Raw genomic sequence first — 14702 nt, 5'->3', positions numbered from 1 at the left:
TTTTATTTTTACATATGAAAACTGAATGGTGTATATAATAAGTGTTCCGGACGTTTGTATTTTAGTTTTGATTTTATTTTGGGTAGTTCCATTTCATAACTCTGACGATAAAGAGGAAAACCCACCTTATTCCGTAGTGTAGTGAGAGGGGTTTTCATACAAAGGTGATTTTGGAAGATTATTGGACCAATTTTTTTTTTATTATGCTTATTACTACAGCTCCATTTTAAATTAGAATACATTATTTTTGTACCAGTAGCCTTAAAATCCCTTCTCACCCCCCTCTCAAACCTTCTCTCCCAATTCATAACCCACCTCTCCCCGCGAAACCTACTCACCTCGTTTTACGGTACCAGTCAAGTCACTATCGAATATATCGGAGCTGAAGAGGTGCTCACATATTTCAAACACGCCCTCTAGCGCTTTGACAATAGAAGCGTGTTCAGATATTTGTGAGTGCCTTGGCTGCTGTACCTTGTAACATATGCTCGACACGGCCCCGGGTTTATGGAACGATGACAGACGTCACCTGCGAACAGATTATAAGCAACCAGAGATATATATAACTCCGTATAAGATAAATAAAGTCTAAGAAAAAAACATGCCTCGGAAATCAAGAAAAAGGCGTTCTCGAAATGATGGCGCCATTACCTTTGGCCTATTCTCGGCTAGATGGCGTTGACGACACCGTTTGATATTTAACAATTTTAACACATATCAGTGAAAGAACATGGGTCAGTATGGAACAATAAAAATTAAAAATCATTTATCCGTAAACATATTTTGATTAATTTATACATTTTCTATTTTATTTTAAGTTTTAATCGTGTGTCGATAGATGGCAGTAAATGGACCGTGATCCGTGACTACAAAATTTACTTTCTATTCCTTCTATACTATCTATTCTCTTTGTAAGCAACTAAATACAGTTATTAGTTCACAGAAATAATACCTAAACATAATCAAATTAGATTGTTTCCGAAGAGTTAATTCCTAGCAAGCTGGAAATCGTTTTAATAGGTACCTTCATTTCGTCCTAAATGCGTGTAATCCGAGTTTACTCCATCCCAAGAGGAGTGCATTAAATGTGTGCTCTGTTTTTAGTACTTGTTTGTAAATTGAAAGAAATTGTTCTAATCATGATGAAAATTGATATCTTAGGATATTTCAAGTCAAAGTTTGTAAAAAATTACCGCCGCATTGAATTTCTTTTCTTCCTTAAAAAATCCAAAAACGCCTTTTGACCAGTGACTTGATCTCTGATCCACCAAACCTTGCTGGTAGTGTAAACGGCCACGGAACAAAGCCGCGGACGGACAGACAGACGAAAATGGCGAAACTAATAAGGGTTCCTAGTTGACTACGGAACCCTAAAAAGTACAAATAAATAAAAAATAACGTTACTTTATCTGTTTTCTAATGTTAATTAGGTACCATCTACTCGTACCATACTTATTTATATCAAACTTACTCTGAACCAAGCAACCATTAAACAGGTTAAAAACCAAAAACCAAAATATAAATTTGTAACACATTTTATGTCTTTTTCTTTACAACCGGCACTTGCGATGGCTACTGTAGCTTGACTTCAACTATTTATATTTAACTATTGTTTCATTATTTCTATTAAATCAATCATCATTAATTTATATTATTATATATTATTAATCTATTAAATACCTCACTTTTTTTTTGTCCATAATCAAAGTGCAATCATAACTCACAACGTTTAAAGAAAAGATTATTAACCTATATTTTTTAAAGGTTGGATAATTAGCCTAGATAAAATCATGGTCAGCTAATTATATTTGTCCTTACCGAAAAAAATGTGACAATGGTGTGATTTCTTCACTTAAATACGAGTAATAGGATATTTATATTATCGGTCTGTAAACTAGTCCGCAATAAAATCTTCTATAAGAAATATAACTGACAAAATGCTTGTGGTTTTAAAATTACTAATAAATCACCAACAACAACAACTCCTGAGGACGCCTCGTAGAAGGCGAAACACGTGTCGAGTATTATTCTTTTTGTGGTGGTTTGTTATATTTATTTGCGTATTCATTTTTGCGGTGGGAGGGTGGGAACATTAATTGCATGTAAAAAATACGCAAGTAAGTATAACGGGTTAGCACTGATTGACTAGCACGTTAGCAAAGTAATATTTTGGTTTTAATTACTAATAAATGTCAGCCTTTCTGGTATAAAAAATATTAGAACAGATCTGATAGACAAACAGATGAAATGGGATAGGTAATAAATGAAAGAACTTAGTAGTTAGTTGCAATTAATTTTAATATTGACAGTTTAAATGATAAGATTGTTGATAAATTACGTAAATTAGGTATAAATTGTAATTTAAATGACTTCAATTACTTAAATAGATACTTTCTAGATAGGTGGGATATAGTGATGTACATATTAAAGGGTTTTAAGAATCCAAAACCAAGGGAAAGTATTAACAAAACTTACTATTGTTAAATGTAGGTACCTATTTTAATATATTTATTGCGGTGCGCAAAGTTAATGTAAACTTTAAGTTTTCAGTTTTAAGCCACAAGATGTCAGTCCCTCCAAAGCAGAAGAGAGCGTACGTGATCCGTTGGGGGCAGCACGCGCGTTGAAAAAGCTGTAGTGCGAATGGGGGCTTATAGTCAAATGTCATTTCGACGTGCGGGGTCTAATACAAGTTCGAAATACTTGGGTTCTATTATCTCTGTCCCACTGTTACTGTCACTGTCACTGTGTCTTTCACACTGTTAGCAAAAAGAAACAATAAAAAAAAGTGAAAACGACATTCAACGGTATATTGACGGTTTATAATAAACCCCCGAAAAACTTCAGATCGCATCGTTCACAACCACGTACGAGTATGAATTCTTAATAATTAATTAATAAAAATAAAGTTTAGGATTTGATAACAACTGATAAAATATTATATTTATTATACAATTAAAATAATGAACTCAAAAATTACTTTTAAGAATTTCTACCCTAGTTGACAAATAGTACGTATCCGCAATTCGGACCGTATCTTACAAAGTTTGTTTTTTACAAAAAAGTTGTCGATTGAAGTGTCAGTTGATGTTCGTTATTTCCATATTATTTTACTAATTTTTTTATTACGTTTTGTTTTTGTGTTCGATTGCGGTAATTAAACTTAATTGTTTGTATATCTTAAGAAACGTGAGTGCAGGTATTGATATATAGTGATGAAGAAGAATTACATTTTTGAAGTTGTCTAATAAGTATGTTCTCACTGCTCACGTGAAAAATTTTGTGTGCTACACGAGATCAAAGTTATTTACGTCTCGTGCGCTTTTGAGTCCCTCACTACGCTTGCACGGGACTCAAAATAAGCACTCGAAGAAATATCAAACTTTGATCTCTTGTTGTACAAATAACTATCGTTCTTCGGCCGTAGAATTAGTCGAATGTAGCCAACATAAGGTAGTATGAAAATGATGTCCTTATGATCTGTAAAATAAAAATAAAAACATTAAATTTATATCAAAACACAAAAACAAAAAAGGGAATGGTGCCAGCATCTTTGGCACAATACCGCAGGGGCCTTTTTTAGATTTATTTTAATTTAGATTAGTTTAGTTATTTAATTATTATTTTTTATTTTAGTGTTAATTTTAGTTTTTAATTTTAGATAGTATATACTGTACCCTATATGTAGTTTACAATTTAAAACAAAAAATATTTTTTTATCAAAACATTTGTACGTTTTGATAAAAATTTAAGCACCTGCCTTAACCCTTTTACCGCCTAAGATGTCAAATGACGCGCGCGGCTTCAGCCGAATATCAATCTTTGTGCGTTCCAACAAGTTCCGACATGTTTACGATGCCGCATCACACGATAGGCGTGGCGTTGAAAGGGTTAAAGTCTGCAACCTTCCCTAGTCTTGTAGCAGCCTAAGACATGACCTAATTTATTTATTATCTTTACTTTTCACTGTTATCATACTTTTTAAAATGAACTTCTAAATTAATTCAATCCAACGCAACGGGCGTATATGACGCGGACGCTACATGCCCGCCTCAAGCTGTTAAGACGAAACAGGAGCTGAGTTTTAAACATTTTAGGTAAATATACCCGTCTCGCTAACGGAAGCGGCAAGCGGCTCCTAAAACTAGTGCGATAAAGGACAAGGCGAAAAATCTCAAAAATCGAGGTTTCGTACTCGACTGTTTCCTCCTTCAAGACTTAACCAATCGTAACCAAATTTGGAAATCTAAATGATTATGAAATTATCTGTGTCAGGCTTTGGTTTAGCTTTTTTGGCTAATTGATATCAGTTTTGAATACTACGCCTCTCATTACGGCATAGTCAATGATTTTGGCCATTTTTGAAGGACTCTAGCGCAGGCGCGGATCCACCGTTGTGGGCACGGTGGGCATGCCCACAACCCTAATAGGGTGCCCGATTGATTCCTCGAGTAGAATTACGCCGATTTTTGTTTCGCAGACGCTTTGGCAGAGGAACATTTGACAGAATTTCATCTATATAATATAAATGCAAGTGTCCTGACTGACTGATTCATCAACGCACAGCCGAAACTACAAAAGCCAGAAAGTTGAAATTTGCACACCAGATTGCATTTATAAAGTGTACAAGAGATAAGAAGCGATTTTGAGAAAGTCAACCCCTAAGGGGGTTAAAAAGGGGATGAAAGTTTGTATGGGGTTAAAGTTTTCTTTCAAGCTAGGAATTTGAAACTTCGTAAAAAGATATATTATTAAAATACAAGAAAACTAATTTCAGCGTTTTTGAAAATTCATCCCCTAAGGTGGTGAAAAAGGGGTTGAAAGTTTGTATGGATATCAAAATTTTTTTCGAGTGGTGGACTTGAATCTTTGTATTTAGAGATATTATTAAAAGATAAGAAAAGTAATTTCAGCGTTTTGTAAAATTCATCCCCTAACAGGGTTAAAAAGGGGTTGAAAATTTTAATCCAGTACCTATGCTTTGAAACTTCTTAGAAAGGCATAATAGCCGATTACAAAAAAAGGGATTGCAACGTTTTTGGAAATTCAACCTCTAAGGGGGTTAAAAAGGGGATGAAAGTTCGTCTTCGGGTGCAAATTTTATTTTAAGCTAGGAACTTGAAACTTTGTAAAAAAGTATCAAATTCAAATACAAGAAAACTAATTTCAGCGTTTTAGAAAATTTATCCCCCAGGGTGGTGAAAAAGGGGTTGAAAGTTTGTATGGATATCAAAAATTCTTTTGAGCACGGGACTTGAATATTTGTACTTGGGGATATTATTAGAAGACAATAAAAGTAATTTCAGCGTTTTGCAAAATTCATCCCCTAACAGGGTTAAAAAGGGGATGAAAATTTGTATGGGGTTAAAGTTTTTTTTTGAGCTAGGAATTTGAAACTTCGTTAAAAGATATATTATTAAAATACAAGAAAACTAATTTCAGCTTTTTTGAAAATTCATCCCCTAAGGTGGTGAAAACGAGGTTGAAAGTTTGTATGGATATCAAACATTTTTTCGAGTGTGGGACTTGAATCTTTGTATTTGGGGATATTATTAGAAGACAATAAAAGTTATTTCAGCGTTTTGTAAAATTCATCCCCTAAGAGGGTTAAAAAGGGGATGAAAGTTTGTATGGGGTTAAAGTTTTCTTTTAAGCTAGGAATTTAAAACTTTGTTAAAAGATATATTATTAAAATAAAAGAAAACTAATTTCAGCGTTTTTGAAAATTCATCCCCTAAGGTGGTGAAAACGAGGTTGAAAGTTTGTATGGATATCAAACATTTTTTTCGAGTGTGGGACTTGAATCTTTGTATTTAGGGATATTATTAGAAAACAGGAAAAGTAATTTCAGCGTTTTGTAAAGTTCATCCCCTAACAGGGTCAAAAAGGGGTTGAAAGTTTGAATCCATTACAAATGGTTTTGAAACTTCTTAGAAAGGCATAATAGCCGATTACAAAAAAAAGTAATTGCGACGTTTTTGGAATTTCAACCCCTAAGGGGTTTAAAAAGGGGATGGAAGTTCGTCTGCGGGTGCAAATTTTATTTCAAGCAAGGAACTTGAAACTTTGTAAAAACGTTTTAAATTAAAGTACAAGAAAACTAATTTCAGCGTTTTTGAAAATTCATCCCCTAAGGTGGTGAAAAAGGGGTTGAAAGTTTGTATGGATATCAAACATTTTTTCGAGCGCGGGACTTGAATCTTTGTATTTGGGAATACGATTAGAAGACAATAAAAGTAATTTCAGCGTTTTGTAAAAAGCATCCCCTAACAGGGTTAAAATGGGTTTCAAAGTTTGAATCCATTACTAATGCTTTGAAACTTCTTAGAAAGGCATAATAGCCTATTACAAAAAAAAGTAATTGCAACGTTTTTGGAAAGTCAACCCCTAAGGGGGTTAGAAAGGGGATAAAATTCATCTTGGGGTGTAAATTTAATTTTAAGCTAGGAACATGAACTTTTTGCAAAAAAAGGTATTAAATAAAAAACATGAAAACTAATTCATGTATTTTTGAAAATCATCCCCCAAGGTGGTGAGAAAGGGGTTGAAAGTTTGTATGGAGATTAGATATTTTGTGAGTGCGGAACTTGAATCTTTGTATAAGGGCATAGGTACCTATTATGAGAATACAAAAAAAGTAATTTCTGCAACCAACATCAAAATCCACTTGACTTAAAACTTCATACAACTTGCTAAAAAAGAAAAGTACTTAATTTCAACATTGCTTGGATATGAAAATTATAGGTACTAAAGATGTAAAATGTTGAAGATAAGATTCCACGCGGACGAAGTCGCGGGCAACAGCTAGTTAGGTATAAATACGCAGAGTAGGTATAGTCAGTTGATCGATAGGTGAGCAGATTTACTAACTTATCGTAGAATGATCGTCGAGTTTGGTAAACGTCAAAATTGCCCGAGTAAATTACCCATTGGCTGAAACACGAAACACCTATACCTATATACATATATACCTATGAAGGTACTTAGTTAAATAACTACCTGTCATAAGTATTTAGTATCAGCTGACAACTCAAATTATTAGTGATACAGAATATAAACAGCATTTTTTTAAATTGTTAACTTATGGAGTCTTAAATTTAAATTTCAAACATGCCATGCCAGCTTTCAATTCACTTTGACTGTCATAGGAGTTTTAGAGCGCATGTCTATACGTATGGGCATGGAAAGGGCTCCATAGACCTTACAAAAAATCGCATGCCATTTTTGGTCAAATTCCGACTACTTAAGTGTAGGGACAAGTGCTCTACATGTAGACATTTTCCAGATTTTGGCCTTATTTTGTTCATAAATCATAAACTATTGACAATGTCATAAACTTATTTATTTCTTTTGAATAATTATTATATAGTCTATAATTGCAGACTAGTTTTGTCACGTTAGCTAAATAGGAACCATAGATATAAAATAGATGTTAAAATTTATATTTTTGTCCATAGGTACATCTACCTGTTTGTATAGGCAGGGTTTGTACCTATGGACAATATTATTGGTACAACTTTTCAGCAATTATTATGGACTTGATACTGTCTCCAGGGTCTACAAAGACTTCGGAATCATCGTTTAGTATGCAAAGCTTTAGACGAATAATAAAGCTTGATTTTTCGTTAGTCAGGGTGTCCTAACTTCGCTTCACTTCGGAGTTTTAGGCCCAGATGAAGATTGATATCCGGCCGATTTTCACAATTTGCGATATTATTAACAAAAAATTTCGCGCTCGCTGCGCTCGCGTTTCTTTTTTGGTTCTATACATGACCCTGTATCTACATATTAGCTTGACTGGTAAATGAATAGAGCGTACGACCAAGAAAAGTCTGCAATGATTTTGAGAGGCATACGCAGTGCAAGTGCTATTTTTATTATTAGTCATAATTTCATAGAAGTTTAGAAGATTAAAATAACACTTGCTCTGCGAGTGCTATCAAAATTGTTATTGTAAATAAATTAAAAACGCAAACTTATTTCCCTGTACTGAATATGCTGTGTGCAGAATTGACTGTAAGGGGCCCCGAGCCTCGCACTGCCACATGCTTAATCCGGCCCTGCATGGCTGCGTCCCTTGTAGTGGCCGGCGTTGACCCATCGTGTAGAGGAGCCATAAGCAAATGCTTTTTTTTAAGTTCACGATGGTAGTCTATCTATCGTTAGTAGTTCTTTAAATACCAGCAGTGTCCACAGGCAAAACCGTCCACAATACTTATATGTAGTGTGATCGAGTGCCACTTGACAAAAACTTTAAAAAAGTTATATAGGTAACGTTACTCGACTGAAGGTTGCTTGATGAAAAGATTACACTACCAAATTGGTCTGCTAATTTACACAGAAGCGATCTGAATGATATGTGAATCAAGAGTCTACCAAAAGTTAGTCGACCAAAAGTTAAATCTACGAATAATTGACTCTGCGAAACCATTTTCGGCGAAACGTTGTAGGTAAGCGAATCGACAATTTGCTAAAAATTGGTCGGAGAATTATTAGGCTAGGTACCCCAGCTGAATACAGAGCCCTAATTATTTGCAAGAATTATATATTTACTAACAGTGGCAATTATTTCTAGCTTAGTTTTTAGCTTTTTAGCGTAGTAATCTATCTAAGTGTGTATAAGTAGACTGAAATAAATCGCTTGCGATCCCTCTGCGAATTTATTGGTCGGGGATCATCAGGTACCCTCGACTCGCACTTGGCTGATTTTGGAGTGGCTGTGACCACAACCTTTTTTGAGGGCTGGATCCGCGCCTGCTCTAGCGCCTCAAAAAACAAAAATATCAAAAAAACCAAAACGGTCCGACACAGATATTGATAATATTAAGCTGTGTTGAAAAAAATCATTGCTCTAGCATCAAAACCCACGGAGGAAACAGTCGAGTACGTTTGTATGGAGAAATGACCACTCCTGTTGGCTCTTAACTATTGTTAACTATTGTAAAGTGGAGCGTTCATTAAAACTGTCCAATTTTCAAAATAAATATGTACATTTTCTTGTGAATAAATGTGTCTAAATAAGAAAATTAATCGTTATAACCCTTAACTTTTGGGTTACAGGAAAGACGTGAACACAGTTTTGTGTTTGTCGCTTATTATCTTGTGAGGTTTTTGGGGTCAAATAAAATGAATTACCGTAGACATAGTCAACACTCCAACCGGCACCATACCACACGCCTTTAGACCTAATGGGTCCTGCACATTTCTGAGGAATAGTAGTAAAATCCTTCTGTTTTTGACGTCCATATATTCCCATGGTACTGCATACACTTCATCACCGAGACTGTCACTCTGTCAAATATAATTATTTCCATTATCTCTTAAATTATGTCTAGATATTTTAATTTTAACATATTGTACATATTAATATCTGGGTCGGAAGGCCGATGGATCGATGAGGTCCAGAAAGACCTGTGTGACATCCAAGCGGCTGAATGGCGTCGGATCGCATAAGGACAGGAACGAACGACGAAATCTAGTGTCAGAGGCATTGGCCTATGACACTATTAGAGGATATTGTCCACTTCGGATCGCTGAGCCAGCGAAGTAAGTAAGTATTCATATTAATGCCAACTATACTGTTAGTCTGTTAGGTACAGTTGTACCCACGATAAATGAGGTTGTGTTCTAGATGAATTAAACTGTTTAACAATACTGTACCTTTGATTTAATTAACTCGAAAGCCACCGAAGTTTGAATTAATTGCTGGAATATGACAGCGGCAAGTAATCCATATTTTACCAAGGCCTCCGGTTCCTGTAGCAAAAACACATTAATTAATTAATGTACCTAGTCAAAAACTTTTTTATTTTATATTCATCTAGGTGGTCCCTTTATGTTGTACGGTCCCAGTAGCGAACGACGAGCGGCGCGTTAGGCGGAGCGTGCCGCGTAGCGTCGAGCGTCCAAGCGGTTTGAGCAGCGTGGAGTGAGGCCTCTCGGTTAATATGATTGTTTAAACTGCACCAAACTGTTCGTATCGTTAAAGAGTTCGCTAAATTTTTATGTATGGTAAGTTTCATAGTAAAGCGCCGGGGCGCACCGGCTGACGTTAATCAGTCTGTCAAAATGTGGTTGGTGCAACTGTCCCTTACCTTAGTTTAAGGTGTTTGCAGCAGCACAAGTGTTCACTCAATTTGCACCTAAATCTACAAGCCAACTAGTAGACGACTTAGGTCCACTTGCACCATTCACTAACCCGGGGTTAACGGTTTAACCGGTTAACCCTGAGTTAGTCGGATGGTGCAAGTAGGCATTAGTGTAGACAGACTGTCTAAATGGGTTATTTACCAGTGTAGAACATTCTAGCAACATTAAACAACACATCACTTGGTGAAAGGCTAGATAGCAACATAACGTCAGATCAAACGCTGCAGTCATGTCACCCATGAACCTGAAATCATTTAAGTACAGTAGAAATGTGTGTGTGTATATGTCACCGTAAAATTATAAACACTCGTCAGTTTATAATATCGCTAGTTAGATTATAAACTGACGGCAGGGAGATTATAATCTAACCTAACCTAACCTACGTTAGATTATAAACTAACGGGTTCACAATCTTACGGTGTCATATATATGTGCTCGATATAGAGAGAATTTGTACTAGATATTTGTAGAAATACAGGGTTTTTGGTACATCGTTTGCCAAATTAAAGCGGCAGATAAGTTGAGTCATTTGCTATCTTCTCAGGCCTAGAAATTTTTTATTTGGCGTAATTTTTTTTTCACTTCTATGCCAGTTTTCGTAAATTTCAAAATTTTACTTGCATAGTAGTAAAAAAAACCATGGCCAATTTTGTTTTTCTAGACATGAGTAGATAGCAAATAACTCAACCTATCTGCCGTTTTAATTTGGCAAACGATGTACCAAAAACCCTGTATATGCTCGATATAGAGAGAATTTGTACGAGATATTTGTAGAAATAGGCTTTATCATAGCCCTAACTAGGATATTAACTTACTCCTTGATCATTTGATAATGCCGAATCACATTTTTCAACTGTCCAAATATCTCTTCATTATACTCCCGAGTCGACGGTAGGGGGTCCTCAGACTGGCCCTCTTTCGGCCTGGGGAACTCTTTCAAACTATTATAAAGTATATTCATATGCCCCACCATGTGGAACACCATTACGAACACCAATAAATCGTAAATTCCCATCGCAGTAGGAATATTGTAAGTAGGGAACCAATTCCAAGTGAACACAACTAGATAGCCCGTGAAACTGCGATAAGCGTCAAAAGGTAGAAGGTAGTCGACGGAGTGTACGAAGGACTTGTTTTCGGGTAGTTCGCTGGCGAACATTCCTTCGTAATAATTCCGGAAAAGGGGGGAGAGGTTGTAGGCCAGCATCCCGCAGGCGAGCTGGAGGTAAATTACTTTGGTGGCGATCTGGCAGATTTTGTTTACTTTGCGGGATTCCTGAAATATCGAAAAAAATCTTGTTGGCGCTTTACACAGACAAAACATCCTCCAGGCATAGCATAGTCGCGCTACCCCCTCTATGGCCACGCATACGGTAATTTTACTCCATGTTCGAGTAGAAAGTCTCTTTGTGTGACGTCCGTGTATTTGAACGGACCAATCACGGCACGGGACTTCGCTCACCTCGTCCCGCGCACCCCCATTTTTGGCATCATCGGTTGCGTGAAATAATTGCTCTAAACTCGGTCTAGAGGATTCCTAGTCTATGGCGCTTCATCTCCGCGTGCCTTAGAGCATTTGATAACCGGAGTTGCCTTTAAGAGCGTACCCCTCTGCCGAAAACCTTGGACAATTGTGCAAACTTTTGTATGGACTGACGTTTATCTCACATGGCTATTTGTACGTTACGTACAATAAAATTGAATGTGTCGGTTTTAGGCGCGGTTCACCTAACACACTCCTCCTCGCTTTGCTCGTCGTCGCACCTAGTTCAACAGACATGAAGGCATACTCGTACTGATAATTAGGAAATCGGCGATAAGTGCCTTAGACTGATGAAGCGCTGGTGGCCTAGCGGTAAGAACGTGCGACTTGCAATCTGGAGGTCGCGGGTTCAAACCCCGGCTCGTACCAATGAGTTTTTCGGAACTTATGTACGAAATATCATTTGATATTTACCAGTCGCTTTTCGGTGACGGAAAACATCGTGAGGAAACCGGGCTAATCCCAATAACGCCTAGTTTACCCTCTGGGTTGGAAGGTCAGATGGCAGGCTCTTTCGTAAAACTGGTGCCTCGGTACGTCAAATCATGGGATTAGTTGTCAAGCGGACCCCAGGCTCCCATGAGCCGTGGCAGAATGCCGGGATAACGCGAGGAAGAAGAAGAAGAAGAAGAAGTGCCTTAGACTATCGACATAGGTAAAAAACGTTTTAGGCACGCGGAGAGATAAAACGTACCTTCAATGCAAAGTCACTTATATGCTCATGGTGCATTAAGTGAAACTCGAAAACGAACTTTTTCACACACTCTTTGTAGTTCTTCTGAAAAGGTAGCGCCGCTCTTTGCTGTGAAAAATAAGGAATAAAGCTGTGACTAGGGAATGCAATCCCGATATATATAGAAATTTCGAGAACTCGCACGAATTTTCGAGATTCTTGATCTCTTTGACAGGAAATCTTGATTTTTGCAATCTCCGTCGAGATCTTGATTAATGTTTTCGAGTTTACGAACGAAAAATTGTTACAAGTCCACCAAAAAAACTAGTACTTTTAAAAAAACATCCATAAAAACTATAATCTACCTACGCTAATAATCGGCGCATAAACTTGCACTTACAAGAAATAGCCCGGTTAGAAACAAATTCGTGTAAATTTGCCCCATATCAATAAACCGAATAGTCGCTCTATGCTTCCTCATGTACAAAAACGCTAGGACTTCCGTAAAACAAAATGTGCCGATTAAGAATTTGTGATACATGGACAACAGTATCGCGCGCCGTGAGAAGTCCCCTAAGGCTCTGTTGGGCCACTGTCCTATAGTTTCGAGCGTGAAGCGGAGCTGTTTCATGTAGTTTAAGGAGAATATTTTCGGCTCACTAAAACAATTAAGACAGACAATATTAGTTCACCTTAGTGTAGTCACCTGCAATAATATGTTACACAACGAAGGCAGCAAAAATATCTGACACGATCTTATTTGGAGAGCCACAAGAGCGTGTCACATATTTTAGCGGCCTTCGAAGAGTAACATAATAATATTATTGCAAGTGACTGAACATAGCATCAAGATTATTAGTTGAAGAGTCGCATGGACCCACTGCCTAAAAACTGGTCTGAATATAAATCGAAATTACGCTCTCATTAAAGTGAGAGCGTCGTTTTAAAATGAATGGTATGAGTACGGACTAATCCTAATAAGGTATAGTTTATCCTTTGCGTTGAAAGGTCAAATGGCAGTCGCTTTCGTAAAAACTAGTGCCTACGCCAATTCTAGGGATTAGTTTCCAAGCGGACCCCAGGCTCCCATGAGCTGTGGCAAAAATGCCGGGATAACGCGAGGAATACGAGTATGATGATTATTTTAAAAATTATTTAAAAAAAAAAATTTATGGTAAAAACATTTTTCACTTAACCGCAGATTTTTTTAAATAGATTGATATCTACCAAGAAAATCATGCATGCTAGGAAGACGCTAAAAATGAAACGGACTTTTTTTGGATACCGTCACTACCCTCAATGTTAAAGGTAGTAAAACTAGAGGTACCTAAATAACAGGGGGAGGACACTAGGATAGGGTAGATGTGCGTTTAAAAAAAAATACCTGGTTTGTATTGTAGTCTCCATTTTGAATTGATATTTCTTTGAACGGTGTTTACCTTCAACAGCTACTTTAAATATGCTGAGTTGTTGGCAATTTGTATATAATAATATTAAACGTATTAAAAAAAGATAATTTGTATATTATGGGCATATTTATTGATATTGCGTGGACATTATGCCTAGATTACTCGGCAAAGACTCCGCGTTATGAAAACCTAACCGCCTAGCCGCCTGTAGTAGGTAGTATATTATACTACCTACTACAGGCGGCTTAGCACGGTAGCCTTTTTATCGCTTGTCACCATGCCTGTCACGTTCTAACAAGTATGTAAGTGCGAAAGGGACGCGCTTAGTGATAGTCGATAAAAATGGAACCGTGCTGCGCCCGCAGATGTACGAGTAGTGCATAATTTCCATCGTAAATATAAAATCGTAAAATTCACAGAAACGTACGAACGTGTTTTGCTATTTCAGTCAGTCTCGTTACAAAAAGTACTGAGGTTGACTGAAGTAGCATGACATACCGAACATTTCCGAGAAAATACGATGGAAAACAATTATGCACTATATCTGTACTAGTGTATGCATTTAGTATAGGACCGCAAATGAGTTCTAACCATGGGTTTTACGCGGCCTGAAACGCTAATGATTGCGTCATCGCTAGATGTACTCAAACGTACATCTAGCTTGCACCATGTCAGTGCGAGGGAGATGCATTGTTAGTTGCTTTACGCAGTCTCTACCAAATATTAGTGTTCAACTCGTGGTAAGGTTAGGGTCAAGGCGGAAACAGTGGCTCAACTTGAAGAACAGTGGCTCAGTGGCCCAAATACCGCCTCTCTCGTGTTGAAATTAGATTGAGTGAGCCAGTACCCCAGTAGCCAGTTGAGTGTACCTGGCATTTTTCTACCGAGCCATTGTTCCCTCGTTGACCCTACTTGAGCGTCTCATGCG

The 14702-nt window shown here is 37.0% G+C and overlaps 1 protein-coding gene across 1 annotated transcript; it reads right to left on the bottom strand.

The window, feature by feature from the left end:
• Nucleotides 1-2280: 2280 nt before the first annotated feature.
• LOC134679241 (uncharacterized) lies at nt 2281-13875 on the bottom strand. Its single transcript, XM_063538128.1, has 8 exons — nt 13750-13875; nt 12766-13024; nt 12387-12494; nt 10965-11425; nt 10291-10393; nt 9661-9756; nt 9136-9291; nt 2281-3480 (listed from the first exon to the last, which is right to left on the bottom strand). Exons 1-8 carry the CDS (start codon nt 13770-13772, stop codon nt 3430-3432), a joined length of 1257 nt encoding a protein of 418 aa, XP_063394198.1. The 5' UTR covers nt 13773-13875; the 3' UTR covers nt 2281-3429.
• Between the last annotated feature and the right edge of the window lie 827 nt (nt 13876-14702).

The sequence above is a fragment of the Cydia fagiglandana genome, chromosome Z, assembly GCF_963556715.1.
Source record: "Cydia fagiglandana chromosome Z, ilCydFagi1.1, whole genome shotgun sequence".
In the NCBI taxonomy this organism is placed as follows: domain Eukaryota; kingdom Metazoa; phylum Arthropoda; class Insecta; order Lepidoptera; family Tortricidae; genus Cydia; species Cydia fagiglandana.
This window is presented reverse-complemented; position numbering and strand designations above follow the sequence as displayed.